The sequence below is a fragment of the Diadema setosum genome, chromosome 3 (genome assembly GCF_964275005.1).
Source record: "Diadema setosum chromosome 3, eeDiaSeto1, whole genome shotgun sequence".
Taxonomy (NCBI): Eukaryota; Metazoa; Echinodermata; class Echinoidea; order Diadematoida; family Diadematidae; genus Diadema; species Diadema setosum.
In genome coordinates, this window is record NC_092687.1 from 25,932,450 (window position 1) to 25,957,141 (window position 24,692).

General features: G+C 38.3%; 1 protein-coding gene across 1 annotated transcript; it reads right to left on the reverse strand.

Moving 5' to 3' along the window:
• Positions 1 to 818: 818 nt before the first annotated feature.
• LOC140226305 (uncharacterized) lies at positions 819 to 2,378 on the reverse strand (the record flags this gene model as incomplete). The annotated part of the gene is made up of 2 exons (XM_072306801.1): positions 819 to 1,461; positions 2,002 to 2,378. Coding segments are annotated over 2 exons (1,020 nt in total), but the record flags the coding sequence as incomplete, so codon positions are not given.
• Positions 2,379 to 24,692: the final 22,314 nt, after the last annotated feature.

Genomic DNA, 24,692 nt, shown 5'->3' on the forward strand with positions numbered 1-24,692 from the left:
CCTTTGCTCCTTGATATGAAGCATCAGTGCAACCATCCCATAACGGAGCATTGGGAAGACATAATATTTGATCATCCATTGCATAATTCGTATTACCGTCCTTGTATCCAGGTCAAGTACTATTAAAACAGGCAGATATCTGCTGTGCACTTAAAAGGCTACGTGCCACGCATCTTTAAATGTATTATGCATATCTCGATGTTCTGAAAAGGTAGGGCTGTATGTAGGCCTAAACGTAACAATAACCATAAAGATAAGACACATAAAAAAAGAAGAAATGCCCCTTTTGAACCTCTGCCACGGGGATGTGTTGACAAAGAGACCATAGAGCAAAATCTCGTCACCCTCCCACCGCATAATATTGCAAAACACTGTCTAATCAGTAGACCTACATGTATATCCCAACAACTTCAACTCTCCTGTCAATATCCCGTCAATATGGTTTCATGCTTATTAAAGAAGAATGCTAATTAAACGATTTTTTTTTTCTATGCAAGGCAGCCAATCCAGTGATTGACTACACGTCTATCCTAACATCACATGATTCGTATACAGTGTTGTCGACTCCCATCATATTGAAGTCCTCGGGGCCGGCAGTTTTCCTTCGTTTTATCGAAATTTCGTAATATCTGAATAAATAAACAATAAGAAACGTAGAGCGGGTAATGCCTGGGTCTGAATTTATACTTCGTCGTAACCGGAATTTTGTCAGAACTTACTGTGTTCGTTAAACGGGAGTGCACTGTATCGAATTTCTTTTCACACTTTCTTATAATAATGTGTAAACGGTCATGATACTTCTTGAAGCTGAATAATCATTATGGTTTAATGCGATGTTCGTACATCTCCAGATAGTACTTCATTGTCTCCTCGATACCGTCAATGACGTCGGGTGTCATCTTCTCTCGAGGTACAGGGTCGCTGGGTGGCATGAAGGAAGAGCTGTGCATAGCGCGTCCGTAGAAGTCGGTCATGTGTACGATCTGGTCGTCGGCACACTGCCTCCACGATTTAATGATGTCCAGCGAGGCGTCCCACTGTAGCAGGGACTCACTGAACGGCAGACCGACGAGCTCGCAGTACTTCTGGAGAACTTCCCGGGGTTTGGTCAGGAGATCGTCGGTGTCGATCACGATGGGATTCGGATCGATTTCGTCGCGGACGTAGCTCCACATGTCGTAGATATCTTTGACGTAGTAGCCCCGGCTCATGTGAAAGCAGTCCCGTTTGAGATTGAATGAGGTCGTGGCACTCTCCGATAGAATACCTTGCTCGCGGAGGTGGTTTAAGTAGGTGTTTCGAAAGGAGTAAATGGTGCGTTCGGGCGACCTGATGAGGAAGGTGTGGCGGTATCCCCTGGGTAGATAGCTTCGCGTTTTCTCGTTCATATCAAAGGCTACGTCCTTGACGAATACGTGCTTCCCTCGCGATGATTCTAGTTGCTCCTTCACATTCGAATATCTGACAATCAATATTATAGAAAAGAAACTAAGGATAAATTAATGCTTATGTATTATTATATATTTCAGTAATAAAGGTTTTGAAGAGAACTGCTTTGAAGTTCTCTTTCGTTTACTCGATACAGCTGCTCTTTCTGCTGATTCAAAACAGGTTGATGTGGCACATGGAATTTCGGCTGTCATGTCCCACTAACTGTTTTTCTTTTTTCATTTATTTCAATTTGATGACTGAATTCATGCATTTAACCTCTATTACGCATAGAATAACGTCAACAAGATTCCTCCCTATAGCTATAAACCTATTATCTCGAAACACTGCTTAATAAGCTATGATTTACAGCCTAACTATAATCACAGTCACTGTGAGCCCGGTACTAAGCGACGAATGCAGATATAACAATGACAATTAATGTTCTGAAATATAAGAAATTAATTCGTATATACTTTGTGCCAAATACACACAGTTTAATAATCAATATATTTGTGCGTGTTCATATAGACATCCGTAATTTCTTGTATAAGATATCACTTAAGTTCTTACACGATCCGGTCAGTCTGAACATTGGTGCCTAACAACCGCCGCATTAGTTCTGTCGCCTTCCCGAAGATCTCCTCGTTTTCGTCTAGCTCCATGGGAATATCTCGTCCCGTTGCGTGCTTCACCTCCACCATTGTCAGTTTACAGTAGAGGTAGGGAGCGAGCCAGACCTCCATGCCGTCGATGAAGCTCAAACATTTCGTCAACGCCGTGGAGACAGACCGGGGAATACACCAGAGGAACACGCGCGTCCCCTTTCCTTCCTCGGTCACTGCCGAGGCCTTCGAGTTGGTGGCAGTTCCGCTCACCTGCCCCGCGACCATCTTGCGGTCCACTAGCTGCCTCACGTCCTCGCTCCCTTCCATCATCAAAGGCAATATTTGAAATTAACAAAGACAAAACGTCTATTTCCCTTATGATATTTGGACTGGTATCTAATTTCTCCGGGATGGGGCCTACTTGAATCAATGAGAGTTCTCGACGCGTAGTGATAGTGTAGTGATTAAAATCGTATGTGTTGGGTCCACGTTTATTGTTCTCAAGATAAAGCGCGGAACACGTTTGTTATATTCAAATACTTTTATATAGACTACGACCTTTGACCATTATCAATAACGCCATAAACGCTCCCCCTTTTTCCGGTTCAAATGAAGGGTAATAATGTATACAATGATGTTTCATGTTACTGTGTTCTCGTGTAAAACGTTCAAGGTGGACTTCTCTGAACTTCACGTGCGCAAGCACTATTACCGAACATTTCACTAAAACTTGCAGTATTATTAGCTTCCTTTAAATGCAAAGTTTCTTTATTCCCACCATTTGAGGGATTGTATAGTTTAGGTTGAGATGGAGATTCAGGTTGTAACCTTTTGTAAGGAGTATAAAAACCACTAATATGAAATATTGAAGAACATTATTGTAAGAGGAATTAAAAGTTGTTTGATGCAAATCGCTTTTGAAATGACCGAGATATCCCAAAACAAAGAGGTGTAATGAAAGGTGGTACAAAGTACCAACCTTTTATCAGGACCGCGTTGATTTGGCTCGATACTTCAGCCATTTCAAACCGATTTTCATTCAATAAAAGATCATCTTTTACTGACAGGAAATAAAGTGGACAGTATTTAACATAGGGGAAAACAGATATCACCTGCTTACTCATGCACCGGAGTATATTTACGCCGTTCCCGTCGGCGGGAGGGTTGAAGACCTCACATTTATGAGGCCTAATTATGTCGACATCTTTTTCCTTTTATTTTGTATGCATGTGCTATTGAGTTTGTTGAGATAAAAAGAAAAAAAAAACAATTGCCCTTAAACTATTTTATGGTGTATGATCGAAGTCATACGCTTGTGTAAATTATTTCTGTCTCAAAGGTACCAGAGTTTTCTAGTTGTCAGAGTCACTCCTGTCTAAAAACATGTGGAAGGTTCATTCAGGCTGACGACATTCAAGAACCGAAGCCTGTAATGTCAGATCGCGTTTCGTCGTCTGCTCGAGTCTGGGAAGTCAATGAGTGATGTGTATCATATGCCAACGAAACTCCGCAAAATCTTGCCTTCTCGAACCAACTCAAGTTGAGAAAACGGGGTTTTCAATCTTGCCCCTTTCGACTTAGAGGACAAGTTCATCTTCACATACCCAGTGGATTGAGTGAAAGCAGCAATTATAGTAGAATACATCAGTGAGAGTTTGGGGGAAAATCGGACAGTTCGTTTAAAAGTTGTGAATTTTAAAAGTATCTGGGCAGTTACTGCTGGATGAGAAGACTACTAACGTGTATGATGTCACATGAGTAGAACGATATAAGGAAAATATTAAGAGAATTTCACGAAATTTTTGAGAAAAAAAAAGTGCATGCACATTTCCCCGACTTGTCTCTGACGTATGTTAAGGGTAATATCATTCCTCCTGCCTCTGAAAGAGGCAAGTCACTGCTGGATGAGAAGACTACTACAGTGTATGATGTCACAAGCGTACAATGATATATAAAGGAAAATGAAAAGAGAATTTCACAAAACTTTACTTTTTGAATAAAGTGCACATTACTTCGACTTGTTACTAACGTATGTTAAGGGTGATATCATCCCCCTGCCTTCTGAAAGAGAGAAGCTGAGTATTTTTTGGTTATGCGAGAAAAGTGAAAATGTGTTGAATTTTCTTTATATTTTCTTTTAACATTGTACACATGTGACATCACAGAGCTGTAGTATAGCCTTCTCATCCAGCAGTACCTGAGCAGAAACTTCAAAAATTCATGACTTTTGAACGGACTCTCTGATTTCCTTCAAGCTATCACTGATTGTGTTGTACTAATATAGCTGCATTCACCCAATCCACATGTATATGAAGGTGGACTTGTTTAAAGGGAACCCAAACCCAAAGAGCAATGTGGATTGAGTGAAAGCAGCAACTTTCGCAGAATACATCAGTGCAAGTTTGAGGAAAATCGGACAATCGATGCAAAGGTTAAGAATTCTAAAAGTCAACCGCTAGATGTGAGGAGACTAATAGAGGTTACTGCGTCATTGGTGTGGACAACAATAGAAAATGATAAAGAGAATTCGACAAAAATTCGTGTTTCACGAAAATATACACATTCCATCAACTTGATACTGATATTATGTTATTGGTAGCAATTATTCCCTCTGCTTTCTGAAAGCGGTTTAATAGTCAAGTGCTCTTCCATTATTAGAAAATTGATGTGTTCTACTAATGTTGCTGCTTTCACGCAATCCACACTGCTCTTTGGGTTTGGGTTCCCTTTAACGGAGAAGGGCCGAGATGTCGAGAAGACACGATCTGAAACTGGCCTTCACGGATCCAGGAAGTGGAGAAGAATACGAATAATCTTTCTTTCTTAATATGCAAAAGAGGTCAAGATGAGGAAATGTCGGTCTTTTCGGACTCAAAAATTCAAGAAACGAGATCCGCGATGTCGCTCTCTCGGCTTCTCAGACCGTCCCCCCCCCCAAAAAAAAAAGTCTAGAATTAAAGAAAGCGAGGAATTATCCCGAGTTCTCGGTGGCACTCATACAGGCTTACGTGTTCAAGAGTAACCTCTTATCAACTGCTTATAGAAACAAGGCAGGGTGGGAGTCGTTCCTTTTTTATTAATCATGGGACAATCTTCTGTGTATCTCCTCTGAATACCAATTCTCATTTCTGCACTGACAAGATATTTCCATCAGATTTGAATAGAGCACAGGAGTTCATCTCGGTTCAGAGCATATAATCGACTTATGATACATGCATCAAATTCTTAATGTCCGCCTCATCGATATCTCCCCCCCCCCCCCGCCCCTCACCCCCTCTCCAAAATACAATCGAAGAAACATTTTAGCTAATAAGTCCTTTATATAGGTTCCGATGGCGCAAACAACTTCAACTTCTTCAGATGCAAAAGAATGGAAAAGAATATAAACTGTAATATAATTAAGACAACATGAAGGATCAAAATTAGTGTGAACGCAAGATTGTCAGCGTGTATCCACGTGAGCGGACAACAGTTATACCGAGCCGAGGGAGTAGAAAAACATGACTTCAAGGATACATATTACTGCAACGCACAGAGCGTCTTTCCGGTATATACCTGTCGATTGTACAATAGACGCGTAGCTTCTCCGAAGTTATTATGAGATGGCGCAATGCATATTTTCGTTAATTAGTTCATTCTCTGGGCAACTCCGTGTAGTTTATCATCATTTTGTTGCCTGCATGGCTTCTGATGGTGAAAGAAGAAATTGAAGAGTTCAAAGTTTATTTCATTTTTCAACAAAAAACATATGTTTCATTTCATTTTTTTTTTGTAACAGAAAATAAGGTAAGTAGAACATAGTGAAATAAAAAGATTATAACAATTGAGGACAAAGTAATCATGCATTGAATTGCAAGAAAGAAACATAAGTGGTCAAAGCGAAATACATGTATACCGTTGTTTTAAATGCGAAAAATGGAGGGACCCACTAAAAAGACAGAGCTTGTAGTATGTGGGTCCCTCTGGAGAAGAACATGAACGAAAAGATCCTAAAAGAGGAAGAGGACTGAGAGGAAGAGGACTGAGAGGCAGGAAAATAGAGAGAGGATGGGAGAGCAGAGAAATATCGAGGGAGAGAGAGAGGGACCGAGGGAGAGAGGAGGGGGATATATCTACACTTTGAGCGTATCATCATAGAAACTCACACGTAGTACGAATTAATGAATTCAAGCGCATTGGATAGAAAAAAAAGGAGATGATTGTCCGCAGTGTTGTTGCGTCTCGCATAAAAATCGTATAATATAGTTGGTATAGGAATAAGAAAAGAAGGAAGAAAATAAACGAAGAGGGTTAAAAACCCCGTCTACTTCATAACGCTAAAGCGAGGGTAAATTGATTAGAAAAATTACAAGGTGAAAGCTTCGTCACTTTATTCACCCCAGCCATTCTGCGAGAGAGCAGAGTTTCTAACCCCGAGCTATTCAATTAGTGTTGTCATGGAAACACAGCTGACCTCTCGAGCTTGTATCAAAGCATGATGTTCCTCATTGTGAAAGAGAGATGGAGAGAGAAGGGGGGGGGATTGATAGAGAAAGAAATGCATTAAATTTCTGTTACACAAAATAGGCCTATTATGTTTATAAGTAATTTGCCATGAGGATGCACGAAATACACCTAATTCATCTGTACCACTCCAAATGAGTCTATAGGGGTGTTCTCCATGTATGCCCAAACCCAGAACTGGGAGTAACACAATTGCTCCTGATTGAAATTAAGGCCGTGAAAAACACGAAAAAAAAAAACACCAATAATCAAAAAGGTGAATGTGTATCAAGGAAAATGTAGATTGTTGTGTCTCTAGCTCATTGTGAATTATCATTGTCAAACCTGTCTTTAATGTCTGAATGGACGTTTTTAGAAGCTATAGTTCTAAAACGGGTATAGGCGGGATTAAAGGTGTTAAATGAGAAAAGGTAAAAGTCTGGTTTCCGTATGATATTCGTTCTTACGTCAACCCACACCATTCCAATCATATGGGAAGCGTCAAACCCATTTTAGATAATATATTATCATATCTCACAGGCTGAACGTCCATTTTTTATCTCGTAGTCTCTTATTGTTTCTGAGGCACTTCAGTATTCACAGGGACTACTGAGGTCAGTCTGTATACTAGCAGCAACACCAAATTGGAACCTCGCACAAATTTGAAGTTGAACTTGAACAAGACTGAATCAAAGAATGAAATCAGACTTTTCCGTTAAACGTGCTAATAATAAGGAAGATTGGCTACTTGGGTATTAAATAATAGCATTTCATATTGGAGATTTGTAAACATGTCGGTGTATATTTTTTTTGTGTAAAGTTATATAAGGAAACATTTAAATTGAATTTGCCCTGACATCATTTGTTTTATATATACGAATGTGCCTACTACCATCTGTTTTTCCTTGCTGATCGTAGAAGGTTGTTACACCTTGAATCGACATGCAGATGTAATCATATCTGGGAATAGACGAGCAACACGATGCATGTCACTGTATGGAGGTGTACGGATGGGATGAATAATACAATTCATTAATTACAAACTGCTCACGGGTGAACGCGTGTACCACACTTTGCGATTCCCATCGCTTGGATATCGATAGCTGATAAATGAGTACATAAATTATTATCCTTCTCCCAATCGCTACGTGGTAATTGCGGACCGATCCACTTTATCATTAATGCCGTCGATCAATAATCGATTGAAGACTACTATATCGATATTAAATACCAAAGGTCATACAGGAGAGAAATCGGTCTGGCGCTGAGGACTTTTATCTTTAGGTGGAGAGAAACCATAATTGTTTCTACGCGTTACCTTGGTTACGGGCTGCGAGTGATGCAACAGAAAAATAAGATGGGGGGGGGAACCAAAGAGACAAACACAGAGAGAGAGAGAGAGAGAGAGAGAGAGGGAGAGAGAGAGAGGGAGGGGAGATTCATATGAAGGCGGAGAAAGTAAAGGGGACCTAAATATAGGAGATAGGAACAACATTTGTTTTGTTTTGTTTGTTTTTTTCATCGTAAAACCGTAGGCAGGAGAAGAGGATGTGTAGAGGCTCTAGAGAGCTCGCCAGCATGAGAAGCTCGCCAGCATGAGGAATCAGACGAAGTGATGTGGATCGCATCACTGGAATCTAGCTGCCGGTAGCAGCTGGTGGTATGATAGGTGCCAAGGCTTGCTATATAGCTAAAGTAAGTCGAGCCCTTTCAGTAGTTGTCGCGATACCACTTAAACCAAGGGAACTCGCCGTACTCCATCCGCTCCGTTGTTACGGGTAGCTATACAGCCAGGGGTATGTACTCAAACTCTTTTATTCAAGCTCTGAGGGTGTTACCCCTCCCCCTTCAAGAAAAGAAATGTTTGTTGTTTGATTTTGTGTTTGATTTTTTAATGTAGTGATGCTTTAGACCCCCCCCCCACCCCCCAAGGATACACCTGTTATGAGATGAATTTTTGACGCTGCTTTTTTCTTCTCTTTTTGTATTGCCTAGGAATGTAGGATCGATTTTCGTTTCGTTTCAATAATCATGATAATGTTTGAACTAGGAGGATATATCATTAATCTTAAAATCAGCATGTATTGTACATGTCAAATCATGCTCAAGTACAATAGCACTTCACGTTACTGTATCATGAGAGTCATTGGGTGATAGGTACGTTTCGCAGTAACAAGCTTGGATGTTAATACATGAGAAAACTCTTTCTACAGAACTTATCTAGGCTAAGGCTGACTTATCTAATGGTTCCATGACATAATTTGCTCCTGCGACAATGATTGCTCCAATTGAATATCTGCACGCTAAGCCAAGCATAAAAAAAAACTGCCCACAAACTTTAACCCAGCTCTAATCCTAATCCTCGCATCTAACCAAACCTATAATCCTAACCCTAATCCTGTAAGTCCTTGGAGAAAATAAGACGTGAACAATATTGTCGCAGGAACAAATATCGTGTCATCGACACACAGCGTAGATACATTCATAACAATTGTTGTGATGATTAAAGATAATCCTAAGATGATTAATTTCATATGATGCATGCATAAAATACAATATAAAACAAATACATGTACGGGGAGAGAGAGAGAGAGAGAGAGAGAGAGAGAGAGAGAACACAAGACATTGAAAGATAGATGTTCCAGGATATTTGGATTCCAATATACAATATGTCACCGGGCCTTTCCTTATTTGATACGATGGTTGTCAATATTTTTATAGAGATTGAAATGATATTTCTTTTTTCGTCGTGATATTGTAGACGTCTCGCTACAGATTGTTATCATGACAATATTTGTGTCAAATTAAATGAGTTTGTGAACCATTTACAGCAAAGCGATTCGTGGCATCAACAATATTCTCAAAACAATAAAAAAAAAGGTGAAATTGGTGCCTAATGATAAGACAGTCGTATAAATTCGCAGTCACATCATGTCATGACTGTATGTTGTATGGGATTGAAACGACGTTTGTTCTGTGGTGGTATTGTACACAGGTCAGTAAAGACGGCTATCATGGCAATATTCGTTTCGTTTTCTAATGAGATTGTAAACCAATTACAGCAGAATGATTTATGGGAACAACATTCTTTCAAAACAATAAAAAAAAATAATAAAAAAGGCTGAAATTATAGTTCCATTTTGTTTAGACGATCGTCTAGGCACCCCGTCACAGCGCCTCTGGTTGTAACTATGTCCGCACGATTGTGTATTCAAATTCGTAAATTTCTTTCGTCGAGATGGGTTTCATTGCAACTGATCAACAAATTGCCCTACATTGACGTAAATAAGCACTGAGTTGATCAGTGTTTTAGTAGTAGCCATGATAAAACGCCTGTATGGAGATCAGGAGGTCGTAGGTTCAAATCCTGCTCGAGTATGTACGCCCATGATTTTTTTAATCATGGCTACTACTAAAACACTGATCAATTCAGTGCTTATTTACGTCGATGTATATAGGGCAATTTGTTAATCAGTTGCGATTGTGTATCTTATTTCATGTAACCACGGTGAATCAGTGTGTGCAGCGATTGACATGTTTGTATGTTTTCCTTTGATTATTAGTATTCCATTTATACGTAAGAAATTATAGGTTTTCCCGGCCAATTTCGCACTTTTGTCAGTCTATTTGCTAAAAGGTTCATTCAATTTAGCGAAAATCCTCGTCACTGCACATTCTGTCGTTCAAAATTGCAACTTGTTCATTCAATTTAGCATTTCGATCAATGAAATTCGCACATGTGCCTTTCGAATTCGTAAAACGGGCATTCAAATTGGCACGTGCTCTTCAGTCATTCAAATTCGCCAGCACTGGCGGAAAATGGTATTTCAGTCATTTAATTTCGCGTATGGGCAGTCAAATTCCAAACATGTTCATTCAAATTGGCGTAATGTTAATTCTATTTAGAAAAGGTGAGAACCGTGGTTTATACGTATTTAAAGGTGAATTTTTGTTTCATCCACACACTGTTAAGTATATAGCAAAGGTATCTTTGACCCTAAATAATTCAAGTTTGTTGTTCTGTAACGCCCCTCTTCTTTTATACATGTTATCAGAACTATACATGCACCAGTACCATAGATCACTTCGCTTTCTTATGTCCAGTCATGGCAGTACGAGTAAGATACAGGCGTATCTCTCAAGAAGACAGGGAAACAATCATAGAATCATTTGAGGGTAACAACCTTGACAAATTGATGGCTAGAGCCGATCCAAGAACTTTATTCTTAATGATGATTAACGCAATATAGCACCCACCAGATGAAAATAATGAAACATGTGGATGAAAGAAATAATCAAGATGTAAGAAACCTCCTTCTCCCAATTAATGTCAAAACAAAACAAGATTAATGTATCTGTGAATGAAATAATGTTATCCAACATTTTAAACGCATACACATATTTTGAATCAGATATCAGAATAAAGAATGAATACGAAAAATGAAATGTTAAGATGCTTGCAAACACTACCTATGATGAATGAAAATGGAAAAAAAAAAGGAATAAATGCTTAACGTGTCTGCTAAATTGACTGCAGTAAATGCGAAATTGGATGCCCAAGAATGAATTCGAATGAACGAGCGCAGCATATACGTGATCACGTGACTACATCATGCTAAATTGAATGAACAATTTGCGAATTGGTGCTTGTCTTACGAATTTGAACTGAAAAAGTGCTGATTCGAATGATGTTAAATGTAATTTGAATGCTCCAAAATGAATTTGAATGAAAAGATTATAAAATTGAAATACCGAACATGCCATCATCTAGGCTAAATTCTGCTAAATTGAATGCACAAATTAGGAATTGGACTGAAAAAAGTGCGAAATTGGCCGGGAAAACCTATATTTTCTCTACGAAATACAGATTTTCATGTCACGATCTCCATCACGAAGGTAATTAGCTTGGGAAACATTCTTCGGTATGACGTTTCAGTTTGCTACTTACACTAAATCAATTCGATTCAAAATAGGTATGGTATAGTTCGTGCGTCAATTTGACTTTCATCCAGCTGGGAAGGAAAATTCTTTGAATACATGTTATGCACGAATAGTACTGTAACAACAACAATTCACACTTTGTTATAGTAACTAAAAAGAAGAATTAACCATAACGATGGAAAAGAGTGTTCCACTAAAAAGCTAAGTTTGTAGAACGTGGAACCCTGAAATAAAAAAACAAACAAACAAACAAATAAACAAACCCAGCAGCACCAATATACCAATAAGATGTATTTATGTTAAATTCATGTATGTACTCGATATTACAAGATTATCGACAACATTTGTTTTCAGAATGTGATTGTAACATAGCAATATTATGGGACAGACTTTTTGTCCGTGTATATACCACGAAAATGTAACTAAAATAGATTCCTGAAGACATACACGCGGTCACGAAAAACATCAACAACAACAACAACAACAACAACATCATCATCAACAACAGCAACAACAGCAAAGGGCATAAAAATAAAAGAAATGAAGAAAAAGTACCCATACGCAATTACTGGACAATGGAAACGAGGAAAGATGAGTAATGGAGAAGGAAAAGAACAGGAAAGGAAAAAAAGAGGTCTGTATAGACACGCTACTCAATCTCAAGGACAGGCGATCCATCTTATAATTGATGTGAAAAACATTGATGACAACCACACATGGACTGTGCAGACATTAAGTGAATGAGTTCATGTCACGTTTATAACCCAATATAGTTTTAGTCAGTCCAGGTTATACTTACAGTCTCTATGTTCCATTGATTCAAGAAAGCATTCACAGCCGTTACTTCGTATTGGGCACCATGGTATACATGTATGTATAACATAATACATGGATATTTTTTGTGGTTCTTTATCATCTGAATGCTAGCTATTTCCCTCACGGTCTTTTCATTTCTCTTTTCTGATTATTTGTGAGATGAGTTGTACCAAAGGCAAAACATCATCTTTTTCTCTATTCTAACATTCATACAATTTCTCCTTTCGCTCATCTCTCTGTCACCATTAAAGTATATCTTAATCAGTCTAACGATCCATACGCCGGCTGAATAAGAGCAGGAGATGCGACGCTGTACAATTGCTCTGCTTGCAAGCTTTTAATTAAATCAAATTGCAGCTTGTTTTGGGGCCCATGTAAAAGGGGGACACGATATTGCTCGCGCTAATCTAATTGGTATTAAATTTCTTTTGCTCTTTTCCAGTGTCTCATTTCCTTGCCCGTTGTCAAAGGCCCGATACAAACCACATCTTGTGTTCATGACTATAGTTGTGTTAGATTGGTATTTCTGTTGCTTCATCTACGTCTCCATGGCAACGAGCATTGCTGGTATTCACACACACAACATCCTGTTAGGCAGTGTCATGATGACTTTCATTCCCCCCCCCACCCCCTCACCTCTATCTGTTTATCCATCTGTCTGTCATATATATAATATATATATATATATATATATATATATCCACATCTAGTTTGAGTTTGTCATACTATAAAAGGGATGTATGATTACCAACAGTATTTTCGCAAACGCGATTTTGTAAACTTTCACTTAAGACCAATTATAAGCACTCTTATCTGAATTTAGGAAGATTATGCAGATTGCCTTCCTGCATGTTCATAATAGTACCTATGTAAATGCACAGTGCAACGTGCATGTCTGAAGCTGCCGATGACTTTACGAAATGAATACACCAGGCAACACACGTGCCTTTCATCATGCTTTCCACGTGAAAGGTGTATCATACAGCATGTATAAGCTCAATCTAATTTATGAAATGGCACAAAGTGGGGGACGCTGTATATACGCCACGCATCACAGCGTATGACATTGACACGAGCAATGCCTTTCATACTGTATAACCCTACATGGTCGATTGGACAGATCGCCACATTTTCACTAATACCGTTGGTATTCAGAAATGTTCACTCGGGATTAACATAGCTGCCGAGTTTTCTAGTCATGCAGGGATACGACGCATTCAGCGCGGCTTGATCTCTTTATCAACATTTTAAAAAAGCAAGTCACATTGTGTGGATAAACAAATTACAGTGTATAAAGCTTTTTAGAGCACTCGAAGGCATAAAGATGTCGCCCCCCCCCCCCCCCCCCCACAATATCAGGATTAGGTGAGCAGAGCACATTGATAGCGCGAGCGAACGAAAAAGGTCGGGGCGAAATGATCTATTATTTACGATCGCGATCATAGGAATGAACATGTGTGTGGGGATATTTCAGTAACGTTATTGGACGGTAATTTCTTGCCTGTTTGAAGTTCTTAATAGCCGCGTACTTGCTTAAGTATAGGGCCTATACCAAAGAATATGTAGAGAACGCTTCTAATGATATCGCACTGGAAGTAGTTCTGATTGATAGACGTTTATACCTTTCATGTGCACTTCCCTGTGAGATACCAATTATAAAGATGGAAGTGTTAACAATATTTAAGTGCCATTCTATTTGACGATATGGCGAGATTCTTCATCTTGTCAAGTCGACTTGATGTCCATATCATATCGACATGTTAAGATTATTACTTATCAACTTTTATAAGTCGACATGCCGACGCATATTATCTTACCAAGTTGAGTTTAAAAAAGGAGAGAAATGTGTAGTCAACGTGGCGATATGTAGCCTATACTGTATACCTTGGCAAGTCAATTTCCAATAAACAAAGTGTATATATGTCTCCATGGCGGCATACATTATCTTGCCAAATCAACTTCATGACAAGAATATGTTGTCATGGGACAAGATCTCCGGCCGAGTACACGTGATATAAATATCTTGACATGTTTACGTGATAATCATGGAACTCAGCAAATTGACGAGACGAAGTAGCTTTTTCATCCAGCTTATAAATTTCGTCTTAGTTGACTGCAAGCGGTGATCAAGGTAGCCTTTAAACAAGGCGACTCGCTCTGCGTGCCCCGGATAGCGCGTTTACCCCACAAACCTGTTGGCCGGCGAGCCGAGCGCTCGCTCTGCGTGCCCCCGTATAGCGCGTTTACCCAACAAACCTGTTGGCCGGCGAGCGGAGCGAGCCGCCTTTATCCACTCGTCCAGGGATGTGTACTTTTGTCGTTGTTGTTGCTTTATATTCTTTGACAAATTTGCGTACAAATTTGACGCAGAAAATACACACGGCATACTACGGCACACACGGCACACTACTTAATATTAACGAGGCTTGCCTTGGTGCCGTGTGTATTTTCTGCGTACACATCCCTGAACGAGTGGATAAAGGGCGGCTCGCTCCGCTCGCCGGCCAACAGGTTTGTGGGGTAAACGCGCTATACGGGGGCACGCAGAGCGAGTCGCCTGGTTTAAAGGCTACGATCAAGGCGGCACAGGGAATGATATTGCATAACGGTATATTAGATTCTTCGTTCCTTTTTTGTCATTACTTTGATTTTCATTTCTTTTCAGTGTTTTATTTCTTCACATGCTGGCCAGACATCCACCTCACGCGGGGACTCGTGATCTCGTGTAATGTACAGCGCCTCGGACAGACCTCGTGCAGCGGTGGGATGAGCTATGGCACGTAACACCCTCTCGCTGGCGGCCTGCGTTTTACTCTTTCTGATCGGTAAGAATCTTATTCTCAATTACTCTTCGTATTCACTCTCATCCCTATCGTTTCATTCTACCTTCACTCATTTCCCTTCCCCTTCCTTCTCAGACTTTCCTCCTATTCTTCTTTTGTTTTTCCCCGTTTTCCTTCTATTTTTCCTCTTCCTCCTATTCTTATTCTTCTGTTCATCTTCATTTTTTTTTCATTTCATTCATGTTTTATTTCCATTTCCAATCAATATACATAGGTAATACAAACATCAAATGATAACAATTTATAACATATAAATCATCTTGTTTCATTACAGACTTGGTGGAGATGAAAAATTGAGGGGCTCCTAAAAAGCGAACTTGTATAGTGCAGTCCCCTCACTTACTCACGTTACATTACTTCATATACATTACTTCATATACATTAATACATGTAGCTTACAAAACTTCAATACATCTACCGTACAAGTTAATCATCGGAAGTATGTCACACTTTTCATTACATCGATGGTAACATGAGGCATACGCATTATTTTTGTATTTATTTCCTTTTTTCCCCAATTCGTCGTTTTCTTCTCTTCCGCCTTTAACATTCTCTAATAATAATTCTCCACCTTTTCCCTTCTTCCCTGTTTATCTTCTTAATTCTCTGCGCCATCAATAGGGAGCTTTAGATTTTAGACGCGCGGACGTTCAAAGGGAAAAAAACATGGTCTGAGCGTGCGCAGTAACTTGACGTGCGCTACTGCGCACACTCAGACCATGTTTTTTTTTTTCCTTTGAACGTCCGCGCGTCTAAAATCTAAAGCTCCCTAATATTATTCACGATACATCTTCCTTTATTTCTCTCCTTCTCTCTTTCTTCTTCCTCTTTTTCTTCATCCTTCTTTCCTCCTGGTATAAATCATTCTTAATCCTCTTTCTTCTCTCTCTCTCTCTCTGTTCCTCTTAACACCAACACAATTCTCCTTCCTTTCTTTCAGTAACAATGACGGTAGTAATACGACTTGTTTACTTTCAGTGACTATAATAGAGTAATGTTTCATAATGGTGATAGGGTTAATGAAACTGATGCTGTAAGGTTTTAGGGAAGTGGCAATAAAATCGTGACTATAGCGATGACATATTAAGCAGGTCTATACCATTATCTTGTTTATTGGTTTGTTTAAATTTCTTCAATAATAAGATATAGTGTGTAACAAAAACATCAGCAGAATGTAAGGTGATTTGGAAAACAACGTGAAGTCGATAAAAAATTATGAAAGCATTAAAATTAAAGGACAAGTCCACCTTCATAAACATAAGGATTAAGAGAATGCGGCAATATTAGTAGAACACAATCAGTGAAAGTGAGGAAAATTGTACAATCGATGCAAAAGTTATGAATTTTTAAAATTTTTGTGTTGGAACCGCTGGATGAGGAGACTACTAAGGCTCGTGATGTCATATGAGTACAACAGTATAAAGAAAATGTAAAGAAAATTTAACATATTTTCACTTTTTTTCGCATAATAAAAGGGCAATTGACTTGCCCTTTTCTAAAGGCAAGGGGAATAATATGACCCATAACATAATATGTCAGTAACGAGTCAAGGGAATGTGTACTTTTTTCAAAAGATGAAATTTTGTGAAATTCTCTTTATAGTTTCCTTATATTGTTGTACGCATGTGACATCATACACTGCAGTAGTCTTCTCATCCAGCGGTGACTGCACAAAAATTTCAAAAATTCATAACTTTTGAATGGATTGTCCGATTTTCCTCGAACTTTCAATGATGTGTTATACTAATATTGCTACATTCTCTCAATCCTTATGTTAATGAAGGTGAACTTGTCCTTTAACCGGAATGACAAACAAAATGAATGCGGTAGTGGCAACAATGAATTTAAGATGGTAATATTATTCACAAACTGAGTTGACTATCATATTCCTATCATTTTTTTTTTCAATCGGTTACATCAGTTCAGGTTCTTGCTCTGCAATGCTACCAGTGTTCCGAGTTAACAGACCACTGGGGACCCGCAGCTAACCCACGAATAGGTTGCTTGGAGTCCAACTTCAATGCAACAGCGATCGATGTTGTCAATTGCACCGGATCATGCGTGGTAAGCCGTTGAGGGCGCCCTGCCTCTTCTTTATCTGTATTAAAGCCAATATTGTTTATTTATTTCTTCAGTTGTTAAGCACTTCACTAGTTTTCAATGCGACATTATGAATATCAAAAGTTGCCCGATCTGACGTTTTTATGGAATTCCTGTTCGAGCAAAGAAGACCAGAATGATCCGTCAGTCAGCATTTGGTTAAGTATCCATTTTTTTTTTTTAATATATTAGCCCTGTTTACACTTGTATTCCTTAACCCCGTACTTTCTCTGACCCAGGACTATCATTAATCTCGTACCATTTTTTTTCCAGCTTTTTACACTCGCCAATAAATCCCGTACTAAGCTCTTGTCCCGGGCTAAAGAGAAAACTGACCTTTTTACACTTCTTTTACATTTCTTAGTCCCGTACTTTCTAAACCACATGAATATTCATGATTACGCTGTGCACTGTACTTACACGCACTCACCGGAAGCACTATTGTCTTGATTACCTCGTTTCTGATTGGTCAGTGGGGTTCGGGCTTCGTCTCCGTAGCTTAACCCCGGGTTATTTCTTCGTTCTGTTTACACTCGCTTGCTTGGCACCGCAATTGCATTTTTTTTCCAGGGCCAAATAGTGCGGGATTATCGGTGGGGCTAGCCCACTTTGGCAAAAACAAGTGTAAACATAAAGTGGACTAAGGAAAGTCCGGTACCAACGGTGGGGCTAAGACCCCCCCCCCCCCCCCCAGCCCCACCGTTGGTACGGGACTAAGCAAAATTTTGTAAGTGTACAAAGCCAATATGTACAAGGTCTGTTGTTTAGTGACTGTACTGGCAGCCACCGTTTTATGAAGAATGCATACATAATCACAATATCACAGATGCATTTATCTATTAAAGTGAAATTGAAACCCGACATGTTTGTCAGTACAACCATTTTTTTTCCTGTTCATTTGCAAGCTGGATCTCCGAACTTGCTGGTTGTAATTTTGTAATACATTTATGGATAGACCTGTGCCGCGCAAGATGAGAATTTTGGGACTATTCTAGGCCGCATTACTTTGTCAGACTTAACAATAACAGTATTTCAGACAAATCATGGGTAGAATTCATAAATGTTTCGACAAAACGGTAAATGTAATGAACTATCATTGATGAGGATATATCTTTGCAGTTGTAGGTGCTACCTGACTGACTTAAAATTTTGTAATGATAAAACTTTTCCAATGGATTAAGAGAGGTTGCACCCTGGCTTGTTTCTGTGCGGAGTACCAAAAGACGTGCCTACGTCGAGTTAAATGACTCGCATGAACATTCTTGGAATGGGGTAAGATAATTTTCTCATTTGGATACGAAACATGAACGAAATCCTCTTATGAAGCATATTCTCGGTCGTAACTACTATCATAAAAATCATTATTTCCAGTGAGAGTGATTCTTTCATTTAAATACGAATTACGGACTAGTACAACTCAGCTGGAAAGAAAGAGATAAAATGTAACAAGCTCAACAAGGAAAATTGTGTCAGAATTAGATCAACATCAGTATACTCAAAGAAAGCTATGAAATTTCAAGATTCGCTAGGCTCTGCAAAATAGTTTTTGAACAGTTTATACTAATGTGTAAATAAGTGGATTAATAATGTCATCACCTCACAATTCATCATGTATTGTGTAAGAAAATAAAATTCAATGATTCTACTATACAAGCATATTTATAATGCGTAATGTTATTCCCAGAAAAAAAAAAGCTTCAACAATTACTATTACAATGTATGTCTAGATATAGCAGGATTTACGACTATCCAAGGCATGACTGCTATTGAACAAGCTCATACGTATTGAAGAAAAGGTAACGTTAAAACTTTATGGCAGGATATGAAGGGATCGCATCATCAAATCACTATTATCATACATTTTTTTTTCATTGTCCAAGAACCGTTTCGAGAGAAACTTTACAATTTTATATCCTCCTCCATTTCCGTCCGACTTTGATCAAATTGTCATTGTTGCGCTTCGAAAATGTTATTCATTCTTTCCAAACTAGCTTCCAACTGGGGTAGAGTCCCCTACTCCCCCCCCCCCTTTACAAATTACAAAAAAAAAAAAAATATATCAAATCTTCCACAAACTTTGCCCCTATACTTCACAGACAGAGTTTTCGATACACGACGGGACCTTGACCAGCTACGCACGGGGGTGCCAACCACTATCCTGTGCGCAGGAGACTATCTGCACCAAGGTCTTCTACAAAGAGGGCTGCTCCTTCTGCTGCCAGACGGACCTTTGCAACAACAAGGAGCACAACAATGCCATAGGTGTCTCACCCCTCGTCACAGCCCCACTTCTTACTGTCGTTGCAATAGTAGCTGCGGGTGCGTGACCTAAACACGATACCAACTTTAGTGCCTCGGACTTTTGTTTTTTTCTTTTTCACATGCATGTATGTATATTTCTAAACATAGTTATTGCATAGTCATATCCCTTGTTTCATTGATTATGATAATGATCATAAAGCGTATTTGAACATGTGTGTATAACGGAAAATACGCTACATAGATTGTATTGTTATTATTAGTAGTATTATCATCATTATTACAATATTACTGCTTTGATTCTATCTATTGTTTACTATCTCTGTCTGTCTGTCTGTCTGTCTGCCTCTCATCTATTTAGTATGTTCCTATAGTTCATTCAATTCATTCATTAAATTTATTCTATCCGATTTATTAAAAAAAAAAAATCTGTCATGGCAGCTAAAAGGCTGGACTCTGGGGTAGTAATGCAAATTAACAGGTTAAATGCATTTGGAGTACCTGGTGCATAATTATAGCATTAAAAAAGAAAAATATAAATGTCCAATCGATAAGATTTCTCTTCTTATTTTGTCTACCGATATAATTAGAATAATACATATTTCAGTATGTCTCTGTATATGACACAAGCAAACGCACAACAAATATGGTGAGTTTTGATATGCAATGTATGCATCACACAATAATACACATACAAGAATGAATTATAATAAACATACAAATAAGGCCTTTCTTATCATCATCATGCCTTTCTGGAAGTACACCATGAAATAGTGTCAAGTCATTTACATGGAACGCGGATGATCTAACGAATCAAATCTATGGTATCGATGTTCTTCAACTGATGTTTGTTTGTTTGTTTGTTTGTTTGTTTGAATTTCTTTTCTTTAACACGATCATTTCATACGTAAACCAAATTTCTTTTTGGTATACGGATTACAATGTACTTTGAAGAAGAATCTTGTCATGAGATGCTCTTGACATCTGCTGCCGTGTAAGAGTAATTCACAATCAGGGGCGGATCCAGTAATTCCGTAAAGGGGAAGGGGTGGAGTTGGAGGCATTTACAAAATTAAAGGGGGCGTGCGCCCACCTCCCCCGCATTTTTTTTCTTTTCGATTCTTTTGTTTTAACAAAAAATAAGGGGGAGGGGGGGGGGGGGCTCGCACGGTGGGCTCCCTCTGGATCCGCCGGTGACAGCATTTAAAAGCTATGCTTCTTTTGTAGAGAGTAACATTGTAGTTGATTACTTGTTAATTTATCGAAATGCAGAGATGATATTACTATGATTGTATTATATGTATTATTGAAGCTTGTGTGAATTGAAATTCTTTGCCCACGTAAGCCTTATGTATATTACTCAGGAGTCTGTATTACTTTATAATGTAAATGAAATAATATTTGAATTTGAATCGGAAGAAAGTAAATAAATGTGTACATTATAGATATGAATATCTATTAAACAGATAATCAACTATAATTATAAGAAATTATTCTTCAGGATTGCCTCTAAGCGGTTACTTGAACAGACTACCTACCCGAGGGACGTCACAGCCCGGGGAAGGAGCATGTTTTATATACATTTTTTTTTTTTTTTTTCAGAATGGGAAAAGAGACCGTAACATTCTACAGTGGACTTCCTTTATAAAGTCCTCGGGAACGACAGTTTTCCTTCGTTATGTTACATCGAAATTTCGTTATAACCGATCAAATAAACAAGAAGAAAAAAACAAACAAAGAGCGGATAATTTTGCGGCCTTAATTCTTACTTCGTTGTAACCAAAATTTCTTTATAATCGTGTTTCTTGTATCAAACAGGAGTGCACTGTATTGTGCAATGCATTATGTTTTATTGTTTTATATTCTAATGCATGATATCAGTAAAGATAATAATAGTAAATTATATTTATGATGGAGACAGCGTGATGATGAAAAAAAGAAAAAGATTAAAGTATGCCAATCAACGGCCTTCAAACACTGGATGCACACAGATTGCATCGTGAGTCCTTTCACACTCACTGTGGTTATTCGGGTGACCTTTGAAATGAACAGCATTGTCACGAAAATTGAAGTGGTTCGTGAATTCACTTGTTCCATGACGTTTGCTCCTGCGGCAATCGCTCTAATGAAATATCTGCAGGCTAAGTCAAACATAAACAAACACATCCCCCAGCCCTAATCCTGATCCTCACATTAAAATAAACCCTAAATCCTACCACAACCATAACCATAACCATAACCCTAAGTCCTTGGAGAATTAGACCGTACCAACTGACGCAGGAGCAAATTCAATGTTGTGTCACCGAATTCACTGTATAGAGTACATTGAATTATGTTTTATTACGTCGTCAACGATCAAAAAAAAAAAGAAATCGCTTTTCGATTTCATACCATGGAGCTGGTTTAGATAGGATACTCCAGCAGTTGTAATAAGAGAAAAAGAGAGACAGACAATCAAATTATTATCTTTTAAAATTGCCTTAGCAATTCATTGACTTGTTAGGAGTAATGTATGTTAGAAAAGATTTCGAAAACAATGCTATAAAAACGATCAATTTTGATATGGATAAAATATGTGACAATGTGACAAGGAGAATACTTACTCTACCTATAATGACACGTTAGATAATTATTAAAAAAAAATGAGGTTGTTGGAATACAGCACTAAACCACATCAGAAAATGACACCTGGACAAGAAGTAATTACTGATATCATGCAGTCAGAATTATCACTTTGAAATCAAAATACTGACTAGTAGACTCATACTACTCCGGCACTTAAATCAGTACCACTGGTATTACCCGATCTGTACCGCATTCAATTTAAGTTGTTATTTTTTTTTGTATATCATTGTTTGAATACAGTAGATCTGCCTCACAGTATAATACTTATCTGTTTCATCAGTATACCCTCCCTCAAGATCATTCCGTTGTAGTAATCATGGTAATACGGCCTCCTCACAGTTCCCCAGACAAAAAAAAAAAAAAAAAAAAAAAAAAAAACCATGTTGGGCGACAGTTCTTTTGTTCAAACAGGATCTGCTCTCTGGAACAAGCTTCCTTTACACATTCGTACTAACTTTTCAATTGAAAACAAACCTATCTCACGGTATATAGCAAATGATCGGTCAATTATTACTGTGATTTCTTCTTTGTTTCTTTTCTTTACTTCTTTCTCTCTTTCATGGTATGTGAGTGATTTTTCATACCCTTTGAGCACTCGGACTGAGTGTTTAGTGGCAATATATAAATACCCCTATACTTCTTCTTCTTCTTCTTCGTCTTCTTCTTCTTATTATTATTAGTGTTATTATTATTATTATTATCATTATCATTAATATTATTGTTATTATTATTATTATTAGTGTTATTATTATTATTATTATCATTATCATTAATATTATTGTTATTATTATTATTATTAGTATTATCATTATTATTATTATTATTACCACTACTACTACTACTACTACTACTACTACAATTCCATATTACTATTCAATATCATTATCATCCTCCTCCTCCTCATCATCATCACCATTAATGAAATATGAAACGATGGTATTGTCGATACCGCTGAAATCAATGTGATCGATGGCAGTCATGATAAAGATAGTAACCAAAGCAATAGTAGGTCTAATGATGATTTGGCACACGCAAATACGAACGCAGACCGCATTGGCGCACCTGATTGGCAAGACGAATGTGCAGATTGCAATATCCCAACACATAAACACGAAAAAAAAAAATCTCCTTGAACTTAAGTTGCACTTTCTGAATTTCCTATATTACGTTCGACGAGACAAAAACAAAAAACAAAAGGACAAAAAAAAATCACTTCAAAGACGCAAATTCATTTTTTCATGGAATGAATGCAATTTGGTTTGCTATCATGGCGGGAGAAAAAAAAAAAGGAGCCAAGGATTCACAACCGTGTTTCCTATGTAGCCTATAATATTCGCAATATGACGCGAGTATGATAGGGATCGACCTACGGCATTTTTCAGAATCTCGGCATTAATGAGAAATACAAGCACACACACTCACGCACACACACACACACACACACACACACACACACACACACACACACACACACACAATGCATTTTTCTTAATATTGGCAGCCAATTTCAGGTGTGAGATAAACATTGGACACAATAGAAGAAGAACAATGGTGGACAAAATTCATCAAGCCTTTGCCTTGTTATGATTGAGCCATGCTGGTACGCAGCGGTGCTGTTTATCCAGTCAGACCGCAACGCTGCTGTTAATGAGCTCAAATCAAACATTTATCGTACGCGCAGGTTTTTGCGCATGTCCTTCTCAACACCCGAGATTTTGCGAGATAATTCAGAGACAAAGTGCATGGTCTACGAGATTCATTTATTGACGACATGAAGATCTACTCTCCGTGACTAATTGACATGATTTGTGAATGTTTGATATTAATCAGACTTTTTAATGCTTATATCATGTGAAATGAACTTATGATACCGCTATTCTTATCACCGCATCCTGCTGACATTTTTTAAAACGATCCTAGAACATATTATGACAAGGCTTTCTATTTATTGATCACCCGACCCGTTCCAAAGTTGAATCAACTCATTACTGATATCCAACGTTCTAGAGATTCTTGTTATAATAGCACAGTAAGAACTGAATTGGTCCCTCGCTTAGAAAACTATGAAAATTGAAAGTCTCGTCGAGTGAAAATCGTGGAGTGGCAATTTGAGATACATGCATAATCATGCGCTCCCAGGGTATCATTAGTTAAATTACTCAGCGATGTATACAGTGGAATTAGATGGAATAATTATTGTAATTCACAATAGAGATCCCCAAAGAACTATGTGTGCACAATAAGTTTTTGATCTTTTATTATTGATTAATAATGAGCCATTCATTAATGCGACAGTTACTGCTATCTGAGTTAACAAAGTCCAAGCCAAAGTTGAGCTGTCGATCAGAGTGGAGCGTTGTTCTTGTTGTTGACGTGGAGATCTTAGCCCGAGCGCGTATACATACATCGTGCGCGCGCACACACACACACACTCACAGGGTCCTACACTTTTATCTACACACAGAGTATTACTGTATGTACAGCACACGTTTACTGTCCTTCCGCGCTGACCAACTGTTTCAACTCTCCACTCGGAGGGAATTAACCAATCAGAAACGCGTATTCGCGGCAAACTGAAATCTCGTCAAAA